Consider the following 15,032-nt stretch of genomic DNA (forward strand, 5'->3'; position numbering starts at 1 on the left):
CTCCCAAACATAGTTTGTTTTTATTGAACTATAGTTGATTTACAATACTTTGTTAGTTTCAGGTATAAAGACGTGATTCAATTTCAACATGTATGAGGCCTGTGTAGGCTGTGTAATAAGAATAAGGAAGAATACTGAATTTAGAAAATAAAGTTATGTAAATGATACAATCTGGTTAGAGGACCTTATTTGTCAAATAAGAGTAAGCCTGAACTGGATTGTTGACATCCTTGAAATCAGCCATAATGAACTTCTCTTCAGGCACAGTTCTAGAGTAGTGGTAGGAATCTGATAATGGTTAAATGATAAGATTCTGATTAATTGGTTGTGCTGTTCAGGTTTGATGATCGTGGACGAGGTGACTATGACAGCATTGGCAGCCGTGGTGAAAGAGGTGGCTTTGGAAAATATGAACGTGGTGGAAACAGTCGCTGGTGCGACAAATCAGATGAAGATGATTGGTCAAAACCACTCCCGCCAAGTGAACGCTTGGAACAGTAAGTTTTTGAAATGTATGTTAATTGTGATGAAGCCTTATTGGCTAGTATAACAAATAAACTTACCGATCTTCTGATTTCAGAGAACTTTTTTCTGGAGGCAACACCGGGATTAACTTTGAAAAATACGATGACATTCCAGTTGAGGCAACAGGCAACAACTGTCCTCCACACATTGAAAGTGTAAGTAATTTTGCTTGACAGCAAAATACTTTAAGACAGAGGGAAGTGTAAGTATTTTCACAGCACATCAAGATGGGATGGGCTTCCTAAAGGCCTATATAGACCACGCCTGCGTTGTGTTAACAATCTTGTAAAGTTACTCTAAAAGCCTGCCTCGTTGGTTTGTGGAAAGGGGGAGATTGAGTTCAATGTTACCATTACTAATATTTGAAATAGAAAATGGGTCAGACATGGGAGGAACTGAAAACTTTTCCAGTGTAGGTTAAGCTTAGGGGGTGGTGTTGTTTTTTTCCCCTCCCCCTCAAAATGTAACACGATAACTTTTATTTAAAGCAGCTGTAAACTAAAGTACAAGTTGGTTGATAGGGTTTTTTCCCCCATTGTATTTGTATAAAGCAAAATGGCTCCAGGTCGTATTTCTACCTATTTAACCCTGATGTATTTCTTGACAGTTCAGTGACCTTGAGATGGGAGAAATTATTATGGGAAACATTGAGCTTACTCGCTACACTCGTCCAACTCCAGTGCAAAAGCATGCTATTCCTATTATCAAAGAGAAGAGAGACTTGATGGCTTGTGCCCAAACAGGTAAGCAGACTTGATAAAGTAAAAAGTTGTCCAGAATACCTTAACTCTGCTTCCTCTCATAAAACCAATACCCAAAAAATATGCATGGAGTATCTAAGTTTCACGAGGAAGCTTGAGTCCTGTTTGTAGCCTGACTGGTATACTTTGATATAGATAAGGAGTAGCTGGATGGTATCTCTTTTGTCTTAGCCCTTTGGATCCTGTGTTACCTCTAGTGTTTCCATTAGGGTGTCTTGGGGATAGCCTATAGAAAGTCATGACCCTGATACTGGTGCAACAGGGATAGGTTATTGTGATTGCAGTGGTGGGAAAGTTAGCACTATATAACATTATTGTATCTGGGATAAGAAGGATAAGAATAGCTTGTGATCCATGGGAATGTGGCCAAGGGAAGGGTCCTTAACCTCCCATCTTTTGGGAATGGGGATAGTTACAGCCTCTCAGTTGAGAACAGGCTTTATTATATCTGTGTGAATTTGGCCAGTTTGCAAGAGAGATAAGATTCTCCCAATAAAAATATATGGCACTTGAATAATTTGGTATCTTTCTTTCCCTATGGAAGAGTGAGAATGTCATCCTTTATACATTATCAGTATGTACAGTACCTACAAGGAAGTGTTAGAAATTGAAATTGACACCAGTTTTGAGACAGAATTCCTGCTCTCTTTACACAAATGCGAAGAAGTGAATACTAACCAGTACATTGTGAGTGACCAGAGTTTGGTATACATTTTCTGTAAATGAACAAAATATTTTTTTGGATTATGGACCATGTGGTCTCTGCAACTATTCAGCTCTGCTGTTGTATGAAGGCAGCCATAGATGATATGTAAAATTATTGGTCACAGGTATATTTCAGTAAAGCTTTATTTACAAGGATATAGGTTGGACCTTAGTTTGTTAACTCCTATTACAGATTGGTCAAAGTCGTCACTTGGTATTTTTTAAATTAGCTATTAATTTTTAGAAAATTAATTTGGGAATAAAGTAAAATTGCTAATTAATAGTTAAGTTGTTGGTCAGTTAAAAAAACAGTCATCTACCAATATATATTCAAAAATAATAAGCAGGTTTTTCTGTGGTTAAATGAGTATGCTTTCTTTTAAACAGGGTCTGGAAAAACTGCAGCATTTCTCTTGCCCATCTTGAGTCAGATTTATTCTGATGGTCCAGGCGAGGCTTTGAGGGCCATGAAGGTAAATATTTCTATATAAAATGGGAAATGATTGTAGAACCTTGTAGGTAGCTGCTGAGAAAGCTTTCTAAATGACAGTAAGACTTGTATTCTAACCTATATAATTAGAAACAGTTTTTACGTAAAATCAGTGAATTACAGAAGGGAATTATGTGTAATGGACCTTTAAAAAATGATGTTAAGAGTTTAACTTATAAATTATTTCTTAGGAAAATGGAAGGTATGGGCGCCGCAAACAATACCCAATCTCCTTGGTGTTAGCACCAACTAGAGAATTGGCTGTACAGATCTATGAGGAAGCCAGGAAAGTAAGTATGCATTTCAGAGATTATCGGCTTTCTCATTGATTCTGATGCAGTGTTTTATGACCACGTAAAAATCTTGGCCTTAAAGTTGATAAAATTTTCTTTGCTTACAGTTTTCATACCGATCTAGAGTTCGTCCTTGCGTGGTTTATGGTGGTGCTGATATTGGTCAGCAAATTCGAGACTTAGAACGTGGATGTCACTTGTTAGTAGCCACTCCAGGACGTCTAGTGGATATGATGGAAAGAGGGAAGATTGGATTAGACTTCTGCAAGTATGTTGATTTTTAAATGTGTGGAATGCATTAATTTTAAAAATTACTGGCCATTAGTTTTCTGGAACTTGTCCATAAATTTTAAGATGGAGAAGAGATTTATTTTAGTCTTCCAGCTTTTCCAAAAAGTTTGCTCTTTGTAATTTTAATGTTGAAAAATCAGTGACATTTTAGTAGTCTGAGAATGACCAGACTTTGGGACCAGAGTCAAGTATAAGAGCTAATTTGGGTGTGTACTATCTTGGACCATTTATTTAGTGGCAAAGATCCTGTGCTGTGTCTCACGTACATGGGTCAAATTGTGTGGTGTGAGGAATTTAACTACCTGAATGAGTAATTAATTGTGCTTATAGAAACAGCTACATTAAAACTATCTTTTCTCCTCTAATTCTAAACTGGATTTTTTTTTTTCATGGCAGATACTTGGTGTTAGATGAAGCTGATCGGATGTTGGATATGGGGTTTGAGCCTCAAATACGTAGAATCGTTGAACAAGATACTATGCCACCAAAGGGAGTTCGCCACACTATGATGTTTAGTGCTACCTTCCCGAAGGAAATACAGGTATTGTTTGATGCTGCAAATCTGATTTACTTAGGAATTTGTTTATCTCAATAGATGATAAAATATATTTTTTTTTCTTTCAGATGCTTGCTCGTGATTTCTTGGATGAGTATATCTTTCTGGCCGTAGGAAGAGTTGGCTCTACCTCTGAGAACATCACACAGAAAGTAGTCTGGGTGGAAGAGTCAGACAAACGGTCATTTCTGCTTGACCTTCTAAATGCAACAGGTATAATTTTAGCATCACTCTGGTGGCTTAGGTAATAAATCCATTTGGATCACCTTTATTGCTTTTCCTCCTCATCCAAAACATTCTCTTGAAAACGGTCTATTTTAATTGCCTCTATTTGCAAGTTTACTAAGTGCTGCAAAGAGAACCAAGCCACTCTTAGTGACAGAAACCTTGTAATATTTTACTTTAGGCAAAGATTCACTGACCTTAGTGTTTGTGGAGACCAAAAAGGGTGCAGATTCTCTAGAGGATTTCTTGTACCATGAAGGATATGCCTGTACGAGTATCCATGGAGACCGATCTCAGAGAGATAGAGAAGAGGCTCTTCACCAGTTCCGCTCAGGAAAAAGCCCGATTCTAGTGGCTACAGCAGTATGTATAATACAATCTTATTTTCAAGGTCGCCATGTTCAACTATTTGCTTTCTTTCAAATGGACCATATGTAACAGAAGTTATTTTCTAGGTAGCAGCAAGAGGACTGGACATTTCAAATGTGAAACATGTTATCAATTTTGATTTGCCCAGTGATATTGAAGAATATGTACATCGCATTGGCCGTACAGGACGTGTAGGAAACCTTGGTAAGTGTGTGATTACTTTGGTGTGGTGGTTTCTGGTTTTCAGTGTGATTCTTGCAGCAAAGAACTTTCAGGATCTTATTAGAAGAACTCCTATTTTCAAAGAATACGATTAAGATATATCTTAGAAGTGGCAGGAAAAGTCAGGGTTTGTTCAAAGAACTTTGAGTTGGTTAAATAGCAAATAGTTAGCTCTTTTTTTTAGTATTCTACTTAATACTCTGGTATGAAAGTAATACTGTGCTACTTTATGGAAGACCTTAATTTATGTACTTTTGGGAACTGTTTTAGGCCTTGCCACATCATTCTTTAATGAGAGGAACGTAAATATTACCAAGGATTTGTTGGATCTTCTTGTTGAAGCTAAACAAGAAGTGCCATCTTGGTTAGAAAACATGGCTTATGAACATCACTACAAGGGTAGCAGCCGTGGACGATCCAAAAGGTGAGTTACAGATGGTGTATAATGATGGGGATGGGTGCTATATCCAAGGTTAACTTTTCAAGATTATTTAAGTGACATTAAGTTGATGTGAGCCTTTTCATAGCTAAGGCCTTTTAAAAATCACTATTAGGGAAGATAGGGCTGGATGGAATTGTTTGAATTGGAAAATCAGAAATTGGTCATTGGGAAGTTTTAACAAGATTTGGGTTATGTGGTCGAAATTTCATCTTTATGTGAACTAACACGTTTTGTCCTTGTAGTAGTAGATTCAGTGGAGGATTTGGTGCCAGAGACTATCGACAGAGTAGTGGTGCCAGCAGTTCCAGCTTCAGCAGCAGCCGCGCCAGCAGCAGCCGCAGTGGTGGAGGCGGCCATGGCAGCAGCAGAGGGTTTGGTGGAGGTAATGTTTATTTTTAACCTCATATCTTTGGGAAGGGTTTTTTTTCTTTTCCATCTTTTTCAAAGCATAATTTAAAATATTGGGAAGTTCGGCCCTGTAGATTGCTTTCTATAATTTTACATCAAAATACTTAAAGAAGGGAAAGATTGTATTAAACAGTGGATGACTTAATTAATTTTTCTCTGTTTTAAATCTTTCATTAGGTGGCTATGGAGGCTTTTACAACAGTGATGGATATGGAGGAAATTATAACTCCCAGGGGGTTGACTGGTGGGGTAACTGAACCTGCTTTGCAGTAGGTCACCCTGCCAAACAAGCTAATATGGAAACCACATGTAACTTAGCCAGACTATACCTTGTGTAGCTTCAAGAACTCGCAGTACATTACCAGCTGTGATTCTCCACTGAAATTTTTTTTTTAAGGGAGCTCAAGGTCACATGAAGAGTTGAAAGGAACAATCAGCAGCCCTGTTCAGAAGGTGGTTTGAAGACTTCATTGCTGTAGTTTGGATTAACTCCCCTCCCAACCCCCATCCCAAACTGCATTTATAATTTTGTGACTGAGGATCATTTGTTTGTTAATGTACTGTGCCTTTAACTTTAGACAACTTTTTATTTTGATGTCCTGTTGGCTCAGTAATGCTCAAGATACCAATTGTTTTGACAAAATAAATTTACTGAACTTGGGCTAAAATCAAACCTTGGCACACAGGTGTGATACAACTTAACAGGAATCATCGATTCATCCATAAATATTATAAGGAAAAAACTTATGCGGTAGCCTGCATTAGGGCTTTTTGATACTTGCAGATTGGGGGAAAATAAACAACAAACGTCTTGAAGCATATTAATGGAATTAGTTTCTAATGTGGCAAACTGTATTAAGTTAAAGTTCTGATTTGCTCACTCTATCCTGGATAGGTATTTAGAACCTGATAGTCTTTAAACAAGCCATTCCAGTCATGATGAGGTGATGTATGAATACATGCATACATTCAAAGCACTGTTTTCAAAGTTAATGCAAGTAAATACAGCAATTCCTCTTTCAATGTTTAGGCAGATCATTAATTATGAGCTAGCCAGATGTGGGCATACTATTACAGGGAAAGTATAAAGGTCTGATAACTTGAGATAGGTTTTTAGGAGAATTCATCTACTTAGACTTTATAAATGCCTGCCATAAGTGAAATTGAAATGGTAGAATGGCTGACCACAGCAATGACCAGCCCTCCTTTAGGGCCCTGGATGATTTTTGGTCTAATAACGCATGCTAGTGTTGATGTTTTTTGGTCAAGAGGGTATGAACAGGAAGAATTAATGCAGCAGGCTTTATTTTAAACGCCGATTTACATTACTCTGTTCAAGCTGCGTTGAGATGTTAAACTGGCTTACTATAGACTTTGTAAAAATGGCTCCAGAAGAGTAACAAACTGAAATCTTTGAGATCACACAGGTTGGAAATATGTACATAACTGCACAAGGTGTCAATTCTGCTATACAGTGCAGTTTTAGTCAGTTTTAGTTGCATAGGTTTCCATTGTATTTATAGTCTGTTTATGCTAAATCTGGCCAAAGATGAGCATTGTCCACCACTAAAATGCCTCTGCCACTTTGAATTCTGTGCTAATTTTGTGGCCAGAATGCGGTGATCAAAACGCTCAATCTTTTTACAGTGGCATAGGAAGATGGCAAAAATTTCCTAAAGTGCAATAGATTTTCAAGTGTATTGTGCCTTGTTCTAAAACTTTTATTAAGTAGGTGCACTTGACAGTATTGAGGTCATTTGTTATGGTGCTATTTCAATTAGTCTAGGTTTAGGCCCTTGTACATTTTGCCCATAACTTTTTACAAAGTACTTCTTTTATTGCACATTCAGAGAATTTTATATATATGTCTTGTGTGCGTGTCCTTAAACTTCCAATCTTATTTTGTCTCTTGGAGATTGTTGAACGCAGCTTGTCTAGGAAGGGGATGGGACTAGATTCTAAAATTTATTTGGGACCATGGGAATGATAGTTGGGAAGAAAACTATTTGCACACGACAGATTTCTAGATACTTTTTGCTGCTAGTTTTATGTAATATTTATTGAACATTTTGACAAATATTTATTTTTGTAAGCCTAAAAGTGATTCTTTGAAAGTTTAAAGAAACTTGACCAAAAGACAGTACAAAAACACTGGCACTTGAATGTTGAATGTCACCGTATGCGTGAAATTATATATTTCGGGGTAGTGTGAGCTTTTAATGTTAAGTCATAATAAACTCTTAAGTCAAATTAAGCAGACCCGGCATTGGCAGTGTAGCCATAACTTTCTGATGTTAGTAAAAATAAAATTGGCGACTTTAAATTAAATCATGCCAAGGTTTTGATACACTTGTCTTAAGATATTAATGAAACACTTCAAAACACTGATACGAAGTGTCCAGATTCTCAGATATTGTGTGAGTTTTGTTTCGTTGTGTGTATTTTTTTTTTTTCAGTGAATGTCTGGCTCATTGCAATCCTCAAACATGTGGTTATCTTTGTTGTATTGGCATAATCAGTGACTTGTACATTCAGCGTTAGCATTTGAGCAAGTTTTATCAGCAAGCAATATTTTCAGTTAATAAATAAGGTTTCAAAAATCACATAAGAGTGGATTTAAACTTGCTGAATGTGAAGATTGAACCTCAAGTCACTGTAGCTTTAGTAATTGCTTATTGTATTAGTTTAGATGCTAGCACTGCATGTGCTGTGCATATTCTGATTTTATTAAAATAAAAAGTTGAACTGCACAGTCTCCTTTGTTGTTGTCAATTGTGGTTTATTATTAGAGGTGAAAATAAAGTTGTGCTCTTGCCTGAAGAGTTGTAAGATGTAATTTTTTGGGTTGCCATCCAGTGCTGATTTTGAAGTGCCTCTTGGATACAGAATTACTCTGGTGCAATTTTAATAAATGATGAAGATGGTGTGTGTTTGGAGTACAGTGAAAAAAGGATTTCTGTAATAGAAATCTAAAAGGTCCTCACTGATTATAGTTTGAAATTTATGGGGGGGGGAATCTCTGTTCTTGGAAGCACTTGATAACAAAGGATGGTTGAACAGTGGAAAAATGAATTGGGTAAAAATCAAATGTATTAGTAATCTAACAAGTGTGGTAAGTACTTAGTGATAATGTATTTGGGGTCAGGTTGATAGAGATGGCCTGGGTGTGCCCTCTACCTTTAGTTTTATTTGCTGACATCCAGTTTTAACACACATTGCTGCAGGCAGCTGCTGCCAGTTAACAGGAGATGATACAAGAGCCATAACTGGATGACTTCTAACAAGTTGTGATGAACCAAATGAAACGGTTATTTTGGTTTTGGGGGTCAAAAATGGTCACATGTTGGCAATTTGGTATGGCTTCACCTAATGAAAGTATATGTATTCACCTTTCGTTGCAGTTTTGAGTTCTAATTTTACAGTATGATTAAGAACTTTTTTGCATTGTAAAGATATACTTGGTTCTGGATAGTTAGATTTTCAGAGCTTATCAGTTGTAATTTCAGAGCAGCAAGCCTAAATTTGTAGGGCAGAATTTTGGAGCATAATATGCTATACTGATTTTGGAGATAGGAAGGTAGTTGAGTGAACACTTAAGATAACTGCTCTGGAAGAACTGCCTGAATTCTTGAGATTATTTCTACTCTAGCAGATGATTACCCAAGTTTAACATTTCTGTAGATACTTAAATACATAAATTGATAATTTCCCCACTTTTAAAGTGTTCTGGGTTCGTTCCTCCCATCTCTTAGATGAATTTCAACATCAGATAATATTTTTCCAAAAACGATTTGCAGGGCTTATGTTTGAAAATATCCAATGTCTTGATGCTTAGACATAAACTTGTTCCGATGGCTTTTTTTCTTGCCCTTTTTAAGTGACCTGGTTGAAGTGGTCACAGACACATTCTGAAGTTCAGTAATTTAAGATATCTGGGTGTTGTTGACTGCTCTTAATCCCCCTCTCCACCAGATTGCAGAGATTTCATTCACCGCGGTTACAGGTTCAGTTTGGGGTTTTTTTTTTCCTCAACATTTCTGTTCTCATTGAACACGATTCTGGGTATGTTCTAAACTGCTTTGCTGCTTGTTCTCATGTCAGTTTATAGTCTACTTTTCAGCATGTTTAGTCTGATTTTAATGTGGCTCTCCTCTAGTGACTTTTCCTTTTTTTTTTTTTTTTTTTTTTTTTTATTTTTTTTTTTTTTTTTTTGCGGTACACGGGCCTCTCACTGCTGTGCCCTCTCCCGTTGCGGAGCACAGGCTCTGGACGCGCAGGCTCAGCGGCCATGGCTCACGGGCCCAGCCGCTCCGCGGCATGTGGGATCTTCCCGGACCGGGGCACGAACCCGTGTCGCCTGCATCGTCAGGTGGACTCTCTCTCAACCACTGCGCCACCAGGGAAGCCCTCCATTTCTTTTTGATTCTTTTCTATCTCCATTTTCCCTACCTAGATCTGACTGGGTTGTGTTTAGAGTAATTCCAGAAGTAAGATTATTTTGACACAGCACTATGTTTAGTTGTATTGTGGAAGAAAATTTCATGACATGGAAACGTTTATTACGGGAGGAAACAACAGGTCAACACATTTAAGAGGAGGTGTCTCAAAACAAGCTAAACACGGAGGTTGGTTTTTTTTTTAAACAGAATTATATATGATTCAGCAGCTCTACTCCTAGGAGAATTCTACCCAGGAGAAAGAATCCACAATTTAGGCTTGCATGTGAATGTTCATGGCATTATTCACAACCCCAAAGTGGAAACAACCCAAATGCTAATGAATGGGTGGATGGATGAAGAATAAAGTACTGATGTTATCTCTTATCTGGGCACCCAACCACATCCCTAATTTCCTTACTCTTCAAAGGATCACTAGGTGGGCCTGTTAGCACTGTGACACTTAGGTTTTCTGTGGATGAATGCCCTGTTTCAGTTCTGATTTTATTGTATTTTGCAGATACAGTCATGGTTTATAATTGGGGTTGCCACTCTTGTAACACTGAAGATGACATTTTTAAAAGAGAAAAGTAGAATAAAAAATACCTCTTCCATCTTGGGCTGGAAATTCTCATTCTTCATTTTCCACTCATCCTAGTGTGGGTGCACTCCACACCTAGGGTTTCAACAGTCCATCTCATTTACCTAATACCAGTTGATTAATGGTATGCCAAAAGGTCTCGGAGCCTCAACTTCTGACCCAGTCACCTGATAGACTCTAGTGGGTTATTTAGTAGACATTTGCAAGGCAAAGGTTGATTTAAGTTTCATTCAAAAACTGATTTGGGGTCTGCTGAGTATTGGGCATTGGGGAATGTAACAGTGAACTCAGGTGTAGTCCTTGTCTTCTTGGAACCTAGGTTTTCTTTTGTGGTTTCCCCGCTGGGTTGCAACAGAAGTACCTGGGAAGTGATTCTGGGGCAACTGTCCTAAGAAAATTTCTGGGGTTCCCTCAGGGATCTTGTGTTTTGCTTTTGCTTTTGTTTTTGTTCCTAAAGCTCCCTAGTTAATGCTGATGCAGCAGAATTAGAACCGAGTCCAGTATTCTCTACCCTTTATCATTTGTTCCAAATCCCATTATCATGCTTCAGGTAGTTCATGGCAGAAGCATCACTATATTCCAAATTATAATACAACCAAATTAATGGCAGTCTATTAAGTGGCCCCTATGGTGTGGTACTAGTCTACCTTTGCAGCTTTTATTTCTCAGGCCTTAAACAGTAGCCGAATATGCTGTTGTCCAGATGCGTACCACACTCTGCCTCTGACTTAGTTTTTGTTCACCCTGTTCCTTCTAGCTGGAATTGGCGCTATATTAATGTTTAAAATAATTTTATGTATTGTACTCAGAATATTAAGCTGCCATTTACAATTATAACGGATGTGGAGAAAATAATTTCTCTAATGGGTGGAAGAAAGGGTAGGTTACGGTTAGTGTAGAATGATCTCAACTATTTTGAAAATACATAGAAGGGAATCTGCTAAAATAATGACAATACTTGCTTCTGACTAAAAGCTTTTCTGTTGCTTCTTATTGAACAAATTTTATACAATTAGAATATATTCCTTTTTAAAAAATTATTTTTAAATTTTATTTTTGGCTGCGTTGGGTCTTCGTTGCTGTGCACGGGCTTTCTCTAGTTGTGGCGAGCGGGGGATACTCTGTTGCGGTGCGCGGGCTTCTCATTGCAGTGGCTTCTCTTGTTGCGGAGCACAGGCTGTAGAGCGCAGGTTCAGTAGTTGTGGCGCATGGACTTAGTTGCTCCGTGGCATGTGGGATCTTCCTGGACCGGGGCTCGAACCCGTGTCCCCTGCATTGGCAGGCGGATTCTTAACCACTGCGCCACCAGGGAAGCCCTAGAATATATATTCTAATAAAACTTAGGTTTTTGTTTTTTCTTTTTTTTTTTTTTCACCACACTGCATGGCTTGCAGGATCTTAATTTCCTGACCAGGAATTGAACCGGGGGCCATGGCAGTGAAAGTGCTGAGTCCAAACCACTGGACTGCCATGGAACTCCCAAAACTTAGGTTTTTAAAATTTTTTTAGTTTGAAATGATTACAGATTCACAGGAAGTTTCAAAAATAGTACAGAGAAGTCCTGAGTACCCTTCCCCAAGTTTCCCCAGTGGTTACATCTGGCATAACTGTAATACAACATCAAAACCAGGAAATTGATGGTGGTACAAGCCACAGACCTTATTCAGATGTCACCAGTTTTACATGGATTTATATAATTCTATGCAGTTTTATCATGTGTTGATTTGTGTTCCATCATCACCAAGATCTCCCTCATGCTACCTCTTTGTAGTCACACCTGTCCCCTTCCTGCCTCCCCACCCTGTCACCAACCCCTGACAACTACTCACCTGTTTTCCATCTCTAAAACGTCATTTCAAAATTGTTGCGTAAATGGAATTGCTCAGTATGTGACCTTTTGAGACTGGGTTTTTTTGTCACTCGGCATAAGGCCCTTGAGAGCCATCCAGGTTTTTGCAAATAATTTGTTCCTTTTTATTGCTGAGCAGTATGGATGTTCCGTGGTTTGTTTATCCACTCAGCCATTGAAAGACATTTGGCTTGTTTCCCATTTTTGACTGTTACAAATTAAAGCTGCTGTGAGCATTTGTGTACTGGTTTTTGTGTGGACATAAGTTTTCACTTTTCTGGCATAAATGCCCAGGAATGCAATTGCTAGATTGTATGGTAAGTTATGTTTAGTTTAACAACCCATCAAACCATTTTCCAGAGTGGCTGTACCATTTTACGTTCCCACCAGCAATGCATATGAGAGATCCAGTTTCTCTGTGTCCTCACCAACATTTGGTATTTTCACATTTTGGCTGTTCTAATTGGTGTGAAGTGATATCTCATTGTGGTCTTAATCTGCATTTCCCTAATGGCTAGTGATGTTGAACATCTTTTCATGTGCTTATTTGCCATCCTTATATTCTCTTTGGTAAAATACATGTTCGTGTCTTTTGCCCATTTTTTAATTATTGTTTTTCACTGTTGAGTTTTTATATATCATAGATACAAGTCCTTTGTCAGATATTGGATTTGCAAAGATTTTCTCCCAGTCTATAGCGCATCTTTTCGTTGTCTTTTTTTTCCCTTCGGCTGCGTTGCTGCACCTAGCTTTCTCTAGTAGCCGCGAGCAGGGGCTTCTCATTAAGGTGGCTTCTCTTGTTACGGAGCACGGGCTCTAGGTGCACGGGCTTCCGTAGTTGTGGCACGCGGGCTCAGTAGTTCTGCCTGGCGGGCTCTAGAGCGCAGGCTCAGCAGTTGTGGCGCACGGGCTTAGTGGCTCCGTGGCATGTGGGATCTTCCCGGGCCAGGGCTCGAACCCGTGTCCCCTGCATTGGCAGGCGGATTCTTAACCACTGTGCCACCAGGGAAGTCCCTTTATCTTTTTTTTTTTTTTGCGGTACGCGGGCCTCTCACTGTTGTGGCCTCTCCCGTTGCGGAGCACAGGCTCCGGACGCGCAGGCTCAGTGGCCATGGCTCACGGGCCCAGCCGCTCCGCGGCATGTGGGATCTTCCCGGACCGGGGCACGAACCCGTGTCCCCTGCATCGGCAGGCGGACTCTCAACCACTGCGCCACCAGCGAAGCCCCCCTTTATCTTCTTAACAGGGTCTTTTGTAGAACACTTTTAATTTTTTTTTAAAACGTTTAAAATTTTGATGCAGCCCAATTTATCAATATTTCCTTTTGTGGGTCTTGTTTTTGGTGTCATGTCTAAGAACTCTTCACTTAGTCCTAGGTCCTAAAGATTTTCTCCTATTTTTTCTGATAATTTTATTGTTTTACATTTAAATTGATGATCTATTTTGACTCAGTTTTTACTGTGTGAGGTTTAGATTGAGATTTACTTTTTTATCTATGGGTGTCCAATTGTTCTTTCTCTATTTGTTGAAAAGACTATCCTTCCTCCATTGAATTGCTTTTGCAACTTTGTAAAAAATCAGTTGTTTACCCCCGTGTGGGTCTATTTCTGGGCTCTCTGTTCTGTTTCATTGATCTATGTGTCTATCCTTCCACAAATACCAGAGTTTCAATTATGTTTCTAGCTATATAGTAAGTCTTAAAATTGGCTAGAGTGACTTCTCCCATTTTGCTCTTTTTCAGAACTGTTTTAGCTATTCTAGTTTTTGCCTTTCCGTATTAATTTTAGAATAAGCTTTTCTACATCTACAAAAAAATTTTGCTGGGATTTTGATGGTTATTGTCCTGAACTATAGATCAATTTGGGAGAGAACTGACATCTTTACTGTACTGAAAACATATATATATATATATGTATTTTGAATTGAGGTATAATTGATGTACAGTATTATATGTTTTAGGTGTACAACAGTGATTCATACTTTTTAAAGGTTCTATTCCATTTATAGTTATTATAAAATATTGGCTGTGTTGTACAATATATCCTTGTAGCTTATTTATTTTATACAGGGTAGTTTGTTCCTCTTAATCCCCTACCCCTATCTTGCCCCCTCCTCCCTCTCCCCACTGGTAACCACTAGTTTGTTTTCTATATCTGTGAGTCTGTTTCTTTTTTGTTATATTCACTAGTTTGTTTTATTTTTTAGATTCTACCTATTAGTGATATTATACACTATTTGTCTTTCTCTCTCTGACTAATTTCACTTAGCATAGTGCCCTCCAAGTCCATCGATGTTGTTGCAAATGGCAAAATTTCATTCTTTTTTTATGGCTGAGTAGTATTCCATTGTATATATGTACCACATCTTCTTTGTCCATTCATCTGTTAATGGACACTTAGGTTGCTTCCTTATCTTGGCAGTTGTAAATAATGCTGCTATGAACATCCGGGTGCATGTATCTTTTTGAATTAGTGCTAAAACTTATATCCAGCCAACAGGGAGATTATCTGGTACTTTTCACATGGAACACTCCCATTAATTCATCCTAAGATCATGCTTCTCTTTTGGAGCATGTCCATGGTGCAAGTGTCTCCATGAAATGCCACATTTTGTGGAGAAAGTTCATGCAGGAATATTAAGGAGTCCAGCTGCTAGTCATGGCAGCCTGGGTATTTTAGACCAACTCTCCCGTTGAAGATTACCATAAAAATGCAAGTGTAAATTTCATGCCGTCATTCCTTTTCTGAGCCAGTAAGCACCTCCTGGAAGGGTTGGGAGAGAGACAGAGGTCTCCCAATAGCCAATTAAGTAAGTTAGTAACTGCCTGTGCAGAAATTGCAACATTCAGCTAATCCCAAA

The 15,032-nt window shown here is 38.5% G+C and overlaps 1 protein-coding gene across 3 annotated transcripts in view; it reads left to right on the plus strand.

Moving 5' to 3' along the window:
• The window catches only part of DDX3X (DEAD-box helicase 3 X-linked), a 15,222-nt gene extending 7,115 nt beyond the window's left edge, over positions 1-8,107 (plus strand). For 2 of the 3 annotated variants that reach the window (XM_024759845.1, XM_024759847.1), the window contains exons 5-17: positions 339-497; positions 581-680; positions 1,133-1,268; positions 2,379-2,464; positions 2,673-2,771; positions 2,882-3,042; positions 3,462-3,606; positions 3,690-3,834; positions 4,028-4,209; positions 4,302-4,419; positions 4,708-4,861; positions 5,122-5,261; positions 5,465-8,107. In XM_024759845.1, coding sequence (XP_024615613.1) covers positions 339-497; positions 581-680; positions 1,133-1,268; positions 2,379-2,464; positions 2,673-2,771; positions 2,882-3,042; positions 3,462-3,606; positions 3,690-3,834; positions 4,028-4,209; positions 4,302-4,419; positions 4,708-4,861; positions 5,122-5,261; positions 5,465-5,544 — 1,705 coding nt within the window. In that variant the 3' untranslated portion in view covers positions 5,545-8,107. The remainder of the gene's footprint in view (positions 1-338; positions 498-580; positions 681-1,132; positions 1,269-2,378; positions 2,465-2,672; positions 2,772-2,881; positions 3,043-3,461; positions 3,607-3,689; positions 3,835-4,027; positions 4,210-4,301; positions 4,420-4,707; positions 4,862-5,121; positions 5,262-5,464) is intronic. The other variant, XM_024759846.1, reaches the window with a different exon arrangement.
• The last annotated feature ends 6,925 nt before the right edge of the window (positions 8,108-15,032 follow it).

This window comes from Neophocaena asiaeorientalis, unplaced genomic scaffold (assembly GCF_003031525.2).
Source record: "Neophocaena asiaeorientalis asiaeorientalis breed wild unplaced genomic scaffold, Neophocaena_asiaeorientalis_V1.1 scaffold312, whole genome shotgun sequence".
NCBI classification, from domain to species: Eukaryota; Metazoa; Chordata; class Mammalia; order Artiodactyla; family Phocoenidae; genus Neophocaena; species Neophocaena asiaeorientalis.